Source organism: Lissotriton helveticus, chromosome 8, assembly GCF_964261635.1.
Source record: "Lissotriton helveticus chromosome 8, aLisHel1.1, whole genome shotgun sequence".
Classification (NCBI taxonomy): Eukaryota; Metazoa; Chordata; class Amphibia; order Caudata; family Salamandridae; genus Lissotriton; species Lissotriton helveticus.
This window is the reverse complement of record NC_136069.1, coordinates 719,325,750-719,341,015: the sequence shown is the minus strand read 5'-3', so window position 1 is coordinate 719,341,015 and position 15,266 is coordinate 719,325,750. Positions and strand designations below refer to the sequence as shown.

The 15,266-nt window shown below is 44.2% G+C and overlaps 1 protein-coding gene across 2 annotated transcripts in view; it reads right to left on the bottom strand.

The window, feature by feature from the left end:
* The window catches only part of RAP2A (RAP2A, member of RAS oncogene family), an 87,316-nt gene extending 72,318 nt beyond the window's left edge, over positions 1-14,998 (bottom strand). For both annotated transcript variants that reach the window (XR_013599862.1, XM_078657509.1), the window contains exon 1: positions 14,337-14,998. Coding sequence is in view for 1 of the 2 variants with exons in the window: in XM_078657509.1 (XP_078513635.1) it covers positions 14,337-14,650 (314 nt within the window). In the remaining variant the exon portion in view is untranslated. The remainder of the gene's footprint in view (positions 1-14,336) is intronic.
* Between the last annotated feature and the right edge of the window lie 268 nt (positions 14,999-15,266).

The following is a 15,266-nucleotide window of genomic DNA, read 5'->3' as shown; positions in this document are numbered from 1 at the left end:
AGTCTAATCTGGAGAGGATTAGGGCCTCAATCACAGACCTTTGCGCAGAAGCAAGGAGCAGCCAAATTATCTTTTTTTAGTCACTTAAGCATTGCAAAACAAGTGGCCATCGTGTGAATTTGAGGCTTCATAGATAACCTATCATCCACAAGGAAACCCAAGTTTTAACCTTTGAGGATGGAATAAGCAGAGCCTCCAGGGAAGCATGCCAATGTTGCAGCACCCAGAGAACAGGGTTCTTCATCATAATGATGACCTCAGTGTTGACCCCATTGAGCTGCAGTAAGTTTTTATTCATCTATGAGAAGATGTGACTCAAGCCCAGGCTACGATCAGACGGTCCACGATTATGAGCAGATGGCAAAGGGAAGATGATCAGAGTGTCATCTGCATAAATCAAGCCACTGCTCTCTATTTCATCCGCGAGAGGACAGATGTAGATGTTAAACATAGGCCTCAGCACAGAACCCTGTGGGTCTCCAGAGGTTAAGGCTTGTGTCTCGGACCCTACACTAGAAGAAAAGACTTGAAAGGACGTATCTATTAGGAAAGATCTGAGTCACTCCAGAGCTGGGCCTCCAGGCCCTATTGCCATCAATCTTTCCACCACGATGGAGTGAGACATGATATTGAAGGCCGCTCTGAGGTCTAAAAAATGAGCTTGGCTGATCCTGCTCATCCAGGGGCTGCCTTAAGTGCTCAGCTACTCCTAAAAGGGCAACATCTGTATAATGTACAGTCCTAAAGCCAGACTGGGATGAACAGAGAAAAATTCTGAGCCTACACGAACAAGGTCAGCTGACCATTAACATGTTTCTCCAAAATTTTGGAGAAGGTAGGTAGCAGAGATTGGGTGGACATTTGTCAGATTGAGCAGGTCCACATTGTTTTGTTTTTTTAGGAGTGGAACAACCCTTGTCATGCTTCCACTTCTGAGGGACAAACACAACACAAAGCGAGAAATTAAAGAGATCCAAAAGCATGGTTAGCAGGCAAGAATCCAATTGCCTGAGCATGCTAGGTGGTAAATCGTCCAGCAGGGAACCTGACGTAATAGATTAGTGTCCAAAAGGGACCATGTATTAATTTTTGATGGCAGGCGAGAGTTAATAGAGTGCACAGCTACTCTGCAGAGTATCTAGGCACTAAAGATTCATCGACCACGGATCCAAAAAGTAAATCAGAAGGCACGATCGAACAACCAGGTTTTTAGGCTCCGTTTAAAAGAACCTTCATTTTTAGCGGCACCCAGGTAAAAAGGAAGGGCATTCCAGCAAGGAGCAGCAAGAACAGAGCAAGAGGTGCCCCCCCATTCCTTCCTCTTGATTTTTAGCACAACAGCCATCAGCATCCGAGGACCGCAGACAGTAATGTATGAGTCATTTGGCCAGGTAGCCAGGACTGGACCTATAAAAGGAGCTATGGGCCAACACAAGCCGCTATAAATTATTTCTTTCTCGACTGGAAACCAATGCAATTCCTTGAGGTAAGCATGAATTGAGTTGTGTATATGGATATTTAGGAGGATCCGGGCTGTCTAATTCTTCACCAACTGGAATCTTTTAAGTTGGTACAGTGGGAGAACCCAATACAGAGCATTGGCTTAGTCCAGCCAAGAGGCTATGAGAGCGTGGATTACCATCTTCCGGCAGTGTTAAGAAAGCAAGAACAGAAACTTTCTTGAGGATCTAAGAAGGCCAAACCACATACCTACCACACTGTCCACCTGGGAGCAGAAGGACAATTTGTTGTCGAACTTCACCCCAACCATGCAAACAGTTGTGTAAGGAGAAGGAGCAGAGCTGGGCCAAAAATCATCACCCTAAGAAGTGTAAAACACTAGTATTTCTGTTTTGATAGCATTGCACTGGAGGTTGCTCCAGTGCATCCACTGAAATACTACTGACAGACACTTCAAATCTGTTCTGGGCATAAGAAATATTACTGTCCCAGGTAAGAGGGCCATAAAAATATATTGAAAAAGGAGCGCAATTATATCAGAAAAAGTTTATTTTATATAGATATTCTATTCCAAGCACAAATTGTCGGCAACATTCACCAAAAAGTCCAAACATCAGTCCACCATATGGAATTTCACAGAATCAATCCTTCGGGAGTCTTTTGAATATGTACAGAAACCAGTTTTTTTTTTTTAAATACATTTCTATGTTGAGTTTTAGCATAGGAGACAAACATCAAGAGATAAACAATACCACTACGCGATACTGACATTTGCAGGTAGACCAAGTAAGGCAACCATAGTCTCAGTTTATCCAGTTGGCCTGGGCTGTGTTCCCTAAGCAGACTAGCACAGTGCAGGGTACGGGGTGCGTCTCATGCGCTATCTCCATTCCCTTCAGGACGGGCCTCAGTGCCAGAGTCCTCTGTGGCAGGGTGTTCTAGAAGGTATGTTTGGAGGAGAGACCGAATGTCACGTGGGCGGGAGGAGGGCAGCAAAGGGTCAGCATATGCATTCAATTGTTCCTGACAGTTTAGAAGGTCCTGCTGCAATTCTTTAAATTTGGGAGCCCTCCCTCTGCCCCATCTGCAGGCAATCCGTCTCTTAGCGAGAAGAAGCGCCTTAGAGGTGTAGCGCCGCACCGAAGCGGTCAGTGTCGCAGTGTGTCCCAGAAGCGTTAACAGGGGGTCTTCGGGGACGTGCAGTCCAGTCATTCGGTCTAGCGCCGTCAGCACCTCTGTCCAGTAGCTCCGTATGGGAAGGCAGTCCCAAGCTAAGTGCCTGAAATCCGCCCCCTCACATCCACACCGGTCAGTGTCGCGTAGGCGCTGTAAACAGAAACCAATTTTATTTATGTTCACAATAAACAGATTTTTCAATCAGCCCAAGCAAACGTGTTTCGTCCCTTTAGGACTTCATCAGGGTTGGATTCTCCATAGATTTTTTTTGTTTGCTTGAAATATAGCTTCAACTTTTATTTCCTTAATTATCCTCAATTCTTCTCCTGGGTGATGTAGTGGCCCTGTTTCACCGCATTAGCTGTGTAAAGGTGTTGCTCTTCAGGCAAAGATTGCAAATAAGCCTCTTTCAGCGACGCCATCTGCAGTAAAATACCGTGACATCAGCACTCATTTCAAGAAGGTGGTAGCCATTTGCTTGTCCACATGTCCCTCCGCACTGTTTATCGTGAGCATAAATAAAATTGAATTATATATATATATATATATATATATATATATATATATATTCAAAAGACTCCCGGGGATTGATTCTGTGAAATTCCATATGTTGGACTGATTTTTTTTTACTTTTTGGTGGATGATGTTGACAATTTGTGCTTGGAATAGAATATCTATATAAAAGAAACTTCTTCTGATATAATTACAATCCTTTTCAATATATTTTGGGGGGGTTTTAATCGATTGCGGCTTCGAGGCAGTGGGGCCAGGGAGAGTTGAGTAGGAATACTTGAGATTTTTTTCACTCTTACACACAAGTGCGATGTTAAGGCCTACACTGCTGTAGTACATTTTTTCTAGGATCCAGGGAAGAAAGGTCTGCCTGTGGTCAGCATATGATACCAGCTGCATGCCAAAGGATTCCACCAGGACTGTAAAAGGAGTCATATAGACATTAAACAACATTGGACTTAGGGCAGATCCATGAGGAAGACCAAATTTTAGAGGTCTGGAATCAGATGCACAAGGAGGCAACCATACGGGTTAACATCAGTTCGAAATAAAAGAGCCAAAACGACCCCACCAATCCCAATCTCCCTCAGAGGCAGAATGAGGATAGGATGGGAAACTATCTAACGCCGCTGATAAATCTAAAGGCAAAGGGGCAACTTGCTTCCCTTTTTCCGCGACCAGTTTGATGATGTCAGAGAACTCTACCAAAGTAGATTCAGTATAGCGGGGAAAGCCTGATTGCGATGGATGCAGCAACTGGTTGGAATCCAGGTACTTGGACAATTGGACATTGATCAGTTTCTCAAGAATCTTTGAGAAAGTTAGTAGTAGTGAAATGGGCCTGTAATTGGCCAGGATAGAGACTTATCCGTTTTTTCAGCACTGGAATCTGTGTAGCTTTTTTCCAACAGTTAGGAACAGTGGACTGACATAAGGAATCATTCATAGGGGAGTTAAGAATGGGATTGATTGTCCCTAGGATAGGCCACCAAGATATGACCTATCTACAGGCCCATCCATTCCTAGGTAAACTCACCAACTGCTTTTAATTGGGTACCTGCCTTCATAAAAAAAAATAATAAACCTCTTTTGGACTATCAAACTAGACTTCGCTCTGGTTGTGCTAATAAAACAGCATTGAAAGCCACAACAAAATGAAGAAAATAGAGAAGGAGAAAGCCGAGAAACCCGCGATGGCAGAGATGCGGGTAAAGTGCGAATCAGCAAAGGCGCTGGCACCCAAGAAAGATCAGCCTTCGGACTCTACGAATGAAGATAGCATAACCACGACAAAACAAGGCATGAATAAGGGGAGAGACGCAGGACTGAGGCAGCCTACCTTGTTGGAAGCGTTTACCCCAAGGAGAGGTTCACAGCCGGACACAGACCCTGCCGCCTGCAGAAGCGTCCTCGAGGACGCAGCAACCGAGGAACCAACAGAGACGGACGCTCAATGCGTGGAGATAGTGGTTGCTCGGCAACACAGAGACTCAGCAGCAGCACTCGTCGACACAGGCAATGGAAGCGGCAGCGGAGGCGGAGAGGGAATGGGAGCTGAGGCGGAGGCTCCGAAGGTAGTGCAATCTGCGGGTCAAAAAGTCAATGTTAATGTGCAAAGGCAGGTTAAAGGGGCTAGCGAAGACATAGCTCCCGCTGTATTGATTACCCCCCATAAATCCAGCTTAGCAGGCAGCGCGGACATGCTGGCAGCGTTAAATCAGCTGGAAGCTGAAATGCACATTAAAAATCTAAAGGACAGAAACAATTTACCAGAAGCAGGAAAGACTGTAATTTCAGGCACTGAGAGTAAAAGCACTGAACTGGAGAAAAGAGAGGGAGCCTCACTGGAGGGAGATTGTTTCTTTTCGGTAAACGAGGATATTGGCACCTCTCAGTCTAGTAATGAGGTTTCAGAGGAGTCGGAGGAAGATGCAAGTTCTGGGTCAAGTTCATCTGTGAAAGACAATACACAGAGAAGGAAACACCCAAAGGGTAAAAGATATGGTGGAGTAGGGGGTAGGAGACTCGATTGGGACTACTCTGCTTTATCCCAGACTTATGCAGAAGAAGGTACCCCTCAGGCCTCCGGTAATACCCATAATCCAACTCAGGATATGGCCCCCTTTGACACGATCTGCTCTACTCTTAAACAGATGCAAGGGGAAGCAAGGTCGGAAAGCCGAAGGGCTAGACAGGACTCAAAGAAAATTCAAAACTCACTCAGAAAAGTCAACAAATTATACGAAGGCCTCAGTGTAAGAGTGACTGAGGTGGAGGCTCGGACTGGAAAACTAGAGGATGATTTTGGAGGATGGCAGGACTTTAAAATGGAGCAAGAGAAGCTGTCAGTTGACTTACAATGGAAGCTGGAGGATTTTGAGAACCGCCAGAGGCGGAATAACATACGCATTTTGGGAGTAGAGGAAGGTGCAGAGGGAGATGACATTATGCGGTTCATGGTTAATCTGTTGAAAGGAGCTTTTCCCGAATCACAGTGGGAGTGGGGGCGAGAGATACAACGTGCACACAGATTTCCATTTACTATCAGGAAAACCCACGGGGATAAGAGACTGGCAGCTCAACAGGTCTTGCCCAGAGCCATTTTGATCTACGTCGGGAATTACCTGCTCAGAGAGGAGATAATGGACAAGGCTAGACCAGATAAGAAAAGATCGTTTGAGGGAGTCACTTTCTTTGCTAGACCGGACTTCTGCCACGTAACGGTGGAGAGAAGATGGAGGCTTAGGCAGCTGATCAAACCCTTTCAGGCTCTGGGCTCTGAGGCCTTTCTCTCGTTTCCAGCTAGACTCAAAGTGGTCACAAGGGGTAGAATAAACATTTTTCAATCCGAGGTAAAAGCCCAGCAATACTTGGAGGAGATCAAGGCACAGAAAGGGAGCTGAGAAGTTTAAAAGAGGACAAGGAAAGCAATGGCAGACTCTGGTGTGCAATGGGTTGGAGGGTTGGAGAGTTGGTTAAGCAGAATGGATTGCTCTTTGCAAATGAATAGGGAATTGGCACAGAGGAGTATATAGCACTTGGGGTGTTGGGTCCAGGGGGGGGAGGGGAGCGATATCCACAGACTGCGGCTGCTACACATAGGTCTGCCGGACCTATTTGCCTGTAAAGGGGGGGAGGGGGGAGGGGTCCAGAGCCAGGGGAGGGCGGGAATAGGGGAGGAAGGGGGGGCAGAGAGGGTTAAAAAAACAACAAAAAAAAGAGTGAAACTATGGAAGAAACAGCACAAAAAAACACACTTCAGATCACAAGTAAAGAATTCTTATTGGTATTCAATAATGGAAAGGATGAGACCTCACGATACATATCAGGTTTTCTATGAGAATAAAATCTTTGACAAGGGACGGTTCGCGGAGTTGGGCAAAATAACCGATTTAGGTAAATGACCTGTAGGATAGCTACTATTAATGTGTGTGGTCTGAATGATTTGGGGAAAAGATTAAAGGTGGCGGCACTACTTAGGACACTCAAGCTGGATCTGGTCTGCCTTCAAGAAACGCATGTTGAAGCTTCCAAGAGTTATATAATGAGTCAGCTAGGGTTCTCGGTATTGGCAAATACTACGCAAGGGACAAAACACAGAGGAGTGGCGGTATTAGGTAGACCCTCTGATGTGGTAGTAATAAGGAAGTTAGAAGATAAGTGGGGAAGATGGGTTATAATAGAAATAAAATTTAAGGGGGAAAAATGCACTATAGTCTCTGTGTATGGGTCTACGGAAGATGACCCAGACCTCTTTCAATTCTTAGACACAGAGCTGGCACTGTGGCCTGAGCCAATCATATGTTGCGGAGATCTTAACATTCATGATCCTACTAGTTTATTTGGTCAAATTGGGGCCATTTATACAGGAAGAAAAAAGAGAACTCATAGGGCATTATCAGCTATGGTAGTAAATAACTCTTTAGTAGACCCATGGATAAAAATAAAACCAGGTATCGATAGTAGTACATTTTATTCGGCCCCACATAAAGTACTTGTTAGGCTGGACTACTTTCTGATCTCACACTCCCTGTTATCAGAGGTACAGATAGAGAAACAGCCTCGAATTGTTTCAGACCACAGTCCCTTGGTTTTAACGATTAATCTGGGTCAGGCACAAACAAAAGATAGACAGTGGACTTTTGACAGAGCTCTGCTGAAAGATGAAGGCTATAGGGGTCATATGACAGGATGGATTAGATCATATTGGGAAATTAATAAAGATTCAGCCCCAGTGGGAGTAGTCTGGGATGCCTTTAAGGCAGGAGTACGGGGAGAAACAATGACGTATGTGTTCTCAGCACAGAAAAGAACAAGACTCAAAATCAGCGAAGTGGTACAAAAACTGATAAGGGTGGAGGAGGACTTGGCGCAGGCTTTAAGAAACAGGGCACCAATAGAAGATCATCTGCTAAAAATAGTGGCACTCAGGGCAGAGGTGACGGAGAGTATCTCTAAAAAAGCAGCAGAGAATTATCTATCTAAAAGAGAGGATGCTTATGAGCTGAGCGAGAAGATAGGTCATCTTTTGGCAGTACGTACCAGGCAGAGACTAGCTGCATCGGATATTGTCCAGATTATGAATGAGAACGGAACTTTGGTAACTGAAGTAGATAGAGTGAGAGAGGTATTTAGGCAGTTTTATGAAAAATTATATACCAGGGATAGCACGGGAACGGTGGGTGAGTTGGAAAATTATTTAAGGGAGGATCCCGATCCAGGCCTGACGGTAGATGAGAAAGACAGCTTGGATTCCCCCTTTGCTCTAGAGGAATTTATCATGGCTTTAAGCACGCTCCCGGCTGGTAAAGCTGCCGGACCGGATCAGATCCCGGTGGAGTTTTACAAGGTCTTTTATCAAACAGTGGGTTTGGAAATGTTTAATGTCATGATGGAGGCACAGAAAGGCGATAAAGTACCCGAGACATGGGGGGAGGCAGATATTATTGTTATTCTAAAAAAAGGGAAAATTCCAACACTCCCAGGGTCATACAGACCTATCACACTGTTGAATGCAGATGCGAAGATATACTCTAAGATCATAGCGACAAGACTGGCGGGAGTAATAGAGGGGTTGGTAAGCCATACTCAGCATGGTTTTATTCCTGGCAAAGGCACAACGCAACACACCAGACAAGTTATTACAGCATTTGACGCAGCAAATGGCATGGGGGACCCTCTCGCAGCACTATTTTTAGACGCCGAAAAGGCTTTCGATAGAGTGTCCTGGGAATATCTATGGCAAATATTAAAATGGAATGGATTTGGAAATAGTTTTGTAACGGCAACGAAGACACTTTATAAAAACCCAACAGCAAGGATTAGAGTAAATAGAGGCAAATCATTAGCGGTTATGATTGGGAGAGGAACTAGACAGGGCTGTCCGGCATCACCATTATTATTTGCTCTTTACCTAGATCCCTTGATAAGGAAAATTGAATGCAACATAAGAATCCCCCCAGTAAGGTTGAACGGATGCGTAATAAAGACACTAGCTTACGCGGATGACATTGCTATCTTGACTCCTAATCCTAGCATGGCCTTAGTGGAAATTGAGGCTGAAGCTCAAAGATTCGGGCAAATATCTGGTTATAGCCTGAACAGCTCCAAAACCCAAATTGTATGCAATCAACATAGCGTATTTACTGATCAAAGAGTTGTAGACTCTGCTATATACTTGGGGGTCGCAATCACATCTAATTTGGATGAGTTGGTACAGAACAATCTTGCGCCACTCATGTTAAAAGTCAAGTCCGATCTAGTACGTATGAATAATCTGCACCTGTCATTAGTAGGCTGCACCAATGTTATAAAAATGTTAATTTTACCGAAATTTTTGTATTTGTTTAGGACAATACCTTTATTTTTTGAACTAAAATGGTTTAATGATCTGGAAAAAATTCTGAATAGATTTATTTGGGCCCATGGCAAGACTCGAAGGGCATACCGCTTTATGTCCCTTCCCAGAGAGAAAGGAGGGTGGGGGGTGCCCGATTTCAGATTGTACTATTGGGCATCTGTACTCCAATATATGCGGGGATTGATAGGGGGGGGAGGTGTAGACGTTAGAACATTGAATGACTCATCCAGGATATACTCTACTGTGTTGGGACCGGAGGTAGAGAACTCCTTCCTCAAATGTATTGATTTTGCGTATTTTAAAAGAACTAGGTTCAAGACACTACAAGCTGTTACTAAGGTTTGGATTGCAGTGATGAAAAAACTTGGGTTGGGCCGATACAACTGGTATACGAGGTTATATAAAAACATCTCTCTCCCAAGGCAGATCTTCGGCGATACTACAATGGCAGGCTGGGTGGAAAAGGGGATAGTTCAGCTTGGAGATGTGAGGAATATGGAAGGGATGCTTCAATTCACGGAGCTAATGACCAAATTTGGGTTAGATAGGAGGGACCTTTTTAAATTTTTTCAGCTAAGAAGCTTTCTTGGGAATAAGCAAGGTGGAAGTATAGGGTTTGCTAAAGTAGAAATCCTCGAGAAAATAAGATTGGGGGGAGACTGCTCAATACGGAGCTTTTATGCAGAACTGGTAGCAAGTAAACCAGATGACATGGATAAACATGGTGAAAAGTGGGCAGAGAGGCTAGAAGGGGAACCCTGCTGGTTTAAGGAGTCGCTGGACTTAGGGCGTACTCTCCTGTGCTCAGCTCCGCTGCAATCGCAGCAGTATAAAACACTTTATTCGCTCTACTTTACCCCTGCAAAAATAGCAAAATGGGGGGGTACTACAGGCACTACATGCCCAAGATGCTCCTCCCCCAATGCAGATCTAATACATCTATTTGCACTATGCCCACAGATAAAGACAGTGATAAAGGATATAGAGCAGTTTCTGGATACCACTCTTAATATCCAGATTACTTTAAAACCTCCAGAAATACTCCTCGGGATAGCTACAGATACGAATGTTATGCAGAGAGAATTCATCTTTGTTGCAATGGCTGTTTTTAGGTTATGTCTAGCTAGGGCTTGGTTAGATAAAAACCCCCCAGGAATGCAAGTTTGGCTATCAAACTTGTTATCAACCTATAACTTGGAAAAGAACATATACGCTCGGAAAGGTAGGAAAGGGAGGAGCTTGGGGTTAAGGATATGGGATCCTATAATAAGCTGGAAAGAAGGACTGGATTTGTGAGACTTGAACAGGTCGTGACATGGCAAATGAAATAAGTAAATAACCTGAGTAGATGCTGATTTGTTGCTCAATGAATTCTAAACTGCCTTTTTCTTTTTTCTCTTCTTTACTTTCTATTATGTATGATGTAATACGATAATTGAATACAATGGATGGTTGAAGAATCTATAATGAACTGTGTAAATTGTGCAATGGTTTAAATAAAAATATATTTAAAAAAAAAAAGAAAGCCACAACGGAATATAACCAAGCCATCAAGACTCAAATTGAGTAGTGGTATTCCTACCACTTGAAATTTCAATATCCCTGGACATCATCCTACCCTCCCAAGGAGGTCTTGACAATAGAGGAATTAAAGGAACTGTCCTAAAACAGAATGTCTCTTACTGGATTAATCACCTAACTTCAACCCCCATCAGCACCATTCACACCAACAGCTGACATACCCAAGGACTGATTTTTTGTCTTCCTATTTTGTTCAATGTTTAAATCTGTTGTCTAATTGAGCTTCTCCATACACGTAATTTTAATTGCTACAACTGCGCCTATGGCATGCAAGTCCTACTGAAGATGGAATTCAACTCAAAAACAAAGATACTTCAATGCCGCAAATGGACCAGCTATTACTAGTAAAAGATTTGGGCACAACATATAGGGCCACCACTAGTTGAAGTGAACAAATGAAATGAAATGAAATGAAAACAATATTTAATAAAGCGCACTGCTGCCAAGCGGCTTCCTGGCGCTGGGGGACCTGGGTCAAACTCACATAGGGGGACACAAGGGAACCTAAGAAGGGAAAGCCAAAGAAAAAAGAAAAGTTTTTAAGGCTTTACGGAAATGGCTGAAAATAGGAATGGAGCTAAGATGAAGTGGGAGACTATTCCAGAACTGGGGAGCCAATATTTTACTAACACGGCAAGTAAATCAAGCCTCCAAAAGAAACATGTACACAAACAGATGCCTTTAACTAATATTTTATAATTTGTTTTCCCTCCCTCAAAAAAAATTCAGGCTCCTACTTACTACTGCCTTTATACTTTTCTACCTTGTCTGTGCCATAAAACTATTCCTGAGAGCAGGTCTGGTAATACTTAAAAAATGATAGAGAATTCAGAATGCGGCTACCACAGCCTCACAAACCACAGATCTGGACTTGCATCACATCAGGCACCACATCACTGCACTGGCAGTAAATGTCTAAATATATCACCTTCAAAGTACTGCTCTTCAGGGACATGCCTGTGGTGGGAGGTAGGCCTGTCCCTGCACTGATGTACGCTGATGATGCTGTTTTGATGGCACGCACCCCAATGGCTTTACAAACTTTGGTTACATCCTTTAATAGTTTTATGCTTGGTTTAGATCTGAAAATCAATTGTTCTAAAACTTTGTCTATGTACTGTGGGTCAAGAACAAGCAAGCATCTGAAGCCAATTTTTATAAATTCCAATCCCTTAGAAAGGACCCCCACCTTCCCATATCTGGGGATATTGTTCCATGAAAGTGGCTCATGGACTACTGCAATCCATGCTAGATCTCTGTTATTTTCTAAGACTATTATGGCCCTAAAATGCTTTATGAAAAAATTAGGGGAAAAACCCATAAAGGAGATTTTAACTGTTTATAATGCGACTTGTATATCTGTAGTCACCTATGGTGCAGGATTATGGGGTTACTCAAATATTAGAGCAATTCAAACCATGGAAAATAAGTTTTTATGTCACATTCTGTCCGTGCCCGAAAGTACTGCAACGATGATATGCCATGCTGAATTGGGAACATCTTACGTCACTGATACTATTAAAATTCAGCCAATCCTACTTTGGCATAGGGTTTGGACAAATGATGAATGTGTTGTTAACCGGGCAATTTTAAAGGATATTTTAGTATTGGACAATATCAATGACTTTAAATGGATATGCTACGTCAGAAACTTTCTTGAAAAATTAAGTTGCCCCCAATACTTTGAGGACCCACAATCAATGGAATACATATCTAGAAGAGACCTGAAAAATCTGTGTATGGCGTACCTCAGGGAAAAGAGACATATAGAGGAGGCGAGAAAAAAGACTGTTTCTGCCCATCAGGACATTTTATGCGGAGAGAAATTGCAGCCATATCTATCATTGTATATGTCCAATCATGAACGCTTCCTTTTGACCCGATTTAGATTTAATATTGTTTTTAGGACATTATCGTTCCCCGTGATGATTTGTTGGTCGAGGGATCTATGTCTTTGTCCATGTGATGATGTATCCCAACAATCCGATATACACATATTATTTTTCTGTAAATTTTATACTTTCTTTCGAAAGAAACTTATCATCCCTATCCTCAAAGACTTAAATGTATATAGATGTCGCCTAGCGTTTTTAGAATGCCAGAAAATGGAAACTGTTTTTATGGTAGTTTCAATTGCAGAATTTTTAAAATCAGTTTTCAAGTGTCGTAAATCAATTCAAATCGATTAATTTTCTATATTGTACACATGAATTTAATTTTGTTGTCTTCCTTTTTCCGTGATTTTTAAAAAAATGTTTACTTGACCCCTTGTAAATTGTACCTTTCATGCTACTTTCATGGTTATTTTGCTTTTATAACCGAATAAAGTACTTTTGAATCTTGAATCTTGAAGTACTGCTCTTCGAGTAGTCCAATGGAGTGCACCTCCCTCCCTTCAACAGAAATGCCTCAGCTATTGTCAAATAGGGCCAGAATGTTCAAGCTTGGCTCCACTAGACAAGCCCACTCTTCAAACAGTTGCAAACTGACAGAAGCTCACTCTATATACAGACAGCAAAGCTCTGAAATATGGTCCCTGCACAAATAAGATAACTGGACAATCACTCTGAATAATACTAAAAAAAATATTTTCCCATTCACGTAACCACAGGATACAGATAAACGGTAATCTGGAAAGCAAATATGCAAAAATGTGTCTATTCTAATTTTCCCTACAAAGTTTCATGCGTAGGGATGCACCGAGCACCATGTTTGAAGGCAATCTTTAAACCGGATATCCTTCACCCAAACATTCCCACATAGGACATACACTACATCCTTCACATTATACACTCCATAAGGGTTCCCCGAAAAATCGGAATGTTTGCAACTTAATGGAGGGTGTAAAGGACTATATAAAATTCTACAATACCATGAGCGTCAATTTTAACAAGAAATACTACACTGTTCACTTGCTATTTTGTTCTGCAACTAGGTTGTTACAACGAGGCTGAATGTGCCATGTATGGGATCAACCATTCTGCACTGTCAATAATACGGTACCAGCGACTAGATTTTTTCTACAATAACCAGACACCAAGAGCCCCCACACTTAAATAGGTACTCTTCATCTACATATTGTTAACAGTTATCCATCCATCCATCCATCCAAACCTGGCTCCTGAGAAAGGCACCATCTAACTTTAATTTACCAGAACATCTAAGGGAAGCTGCCCATCTCTGATACTGTGTTCCCTTAGACAACTGGTGCCCGCGCCTCTCACTTCCTCTACCACTGATGTACCTGCCTTGAATGTCAGCATCATCTGTGGGTCACACTCACTGAAGGTAATGCATACCAGTAGGACAATTCCCATTAGAGGGTGGGATGGTTGAGTCTGCCTACTACGTAGGTTGTGGTCTACTCACCACCTCCACGAGGGGGTTGGTCTCAACTTCTACCCGACCACTGCCTCGCATACACAGTATAATGAACCTTTCCACCTCAATGTAAGCTGTTGACCTGGGCCTACACCTAAAAAAAACCTGGTCTGGCCAAACACTTCAACTGGCTGTGGACCAGGGCCCCCTGCATCTGAGTTGTTCCAACCACCACAAGATTCATCTGATCTCCACTTCATCTAGAGGTGGTTGACCAAAACCTTCCCGCATCTACACCACAACCTGTAGTTGGATGCTCTACTACACCCAATAGGTAGTTTGGTATTGCCTTTCTCCTTTTATGTACTAATCAGTCCACCCACCTTTCCCCCAATGGTCAGTCTGGGCCCCCCAGTCTGCTTACCGCTTGACACGGATGATCTGGTCTCGCATGGGTTTGATGTCCTGGAAGCTCTGCTGGTTCACCATGCTGTAGACCAAGATGAAGCCCTGGCCATTCTTGATGTATAGGTCGCGCATGGAGGCGAACTGCTCGGTGCCGGCCGTGTCCAGGATCTCCAGCACCGAGGGCGACGAGTCCACCTCGATCTCTTTGCGGTAAAAGTCCTCGATGGTGGGGTCGTACTTCTCGATGAAGGTGCCCGTCACGAACTGCACGGTCAGCGCGGACTTGCCCACACCGCCGCTGCCCAGCACCACCACCTTGTACTCGCGCATGGTCCCCCCGCCGCCGCCACCACCACCACCGCCGGCCCCAGCCCCGCGCCCCCTCCCTCGCCTCCCGCGGCATGCACTCACACCTTCCCCGCCCCCCGCCACCGCGGAGCAGCAGCGGCGCCCCCAGGCGGCATGGGCGGGCCCTACGGACCCCCCCTCGGCTGCGGCTAATGCTGCACACAACGAATGATGAACCGCGCGCCCCCCGCCTGCCCGCGCGCCGGTGCTGCTGGTGTGCGCGTGCGCCGGCCGGTCCTTCCCCGGACGAGCGGCACGCTCCCAGCGCAACCAGGCGCGCGCACGAAGAGGAGAGCAGGCAATCGAATGTAAAAGCTCCCCGACGAAAGAGAATATCCAATTACGCATGCGCACAAGGGATCCCGAGCGACGCCATGTTGCGGTCAGACAAAATAGTTTTCTGGTGTACTGGTACCACGCATTTTTCACACAGTCCTAAATGACATTTGCCTGACAAGAAGATGGCCACCGCCATGACTTTTCCCCTCCCGTAGTGATCATGTTCTGTAGTTGTTAGGCTTCTTTGACAGCGATCCTTACGCCCCGCCTTTTAGCTGTAGCCTTAGCAACAATGTGTTCGTCACCTCCTACACTCCAT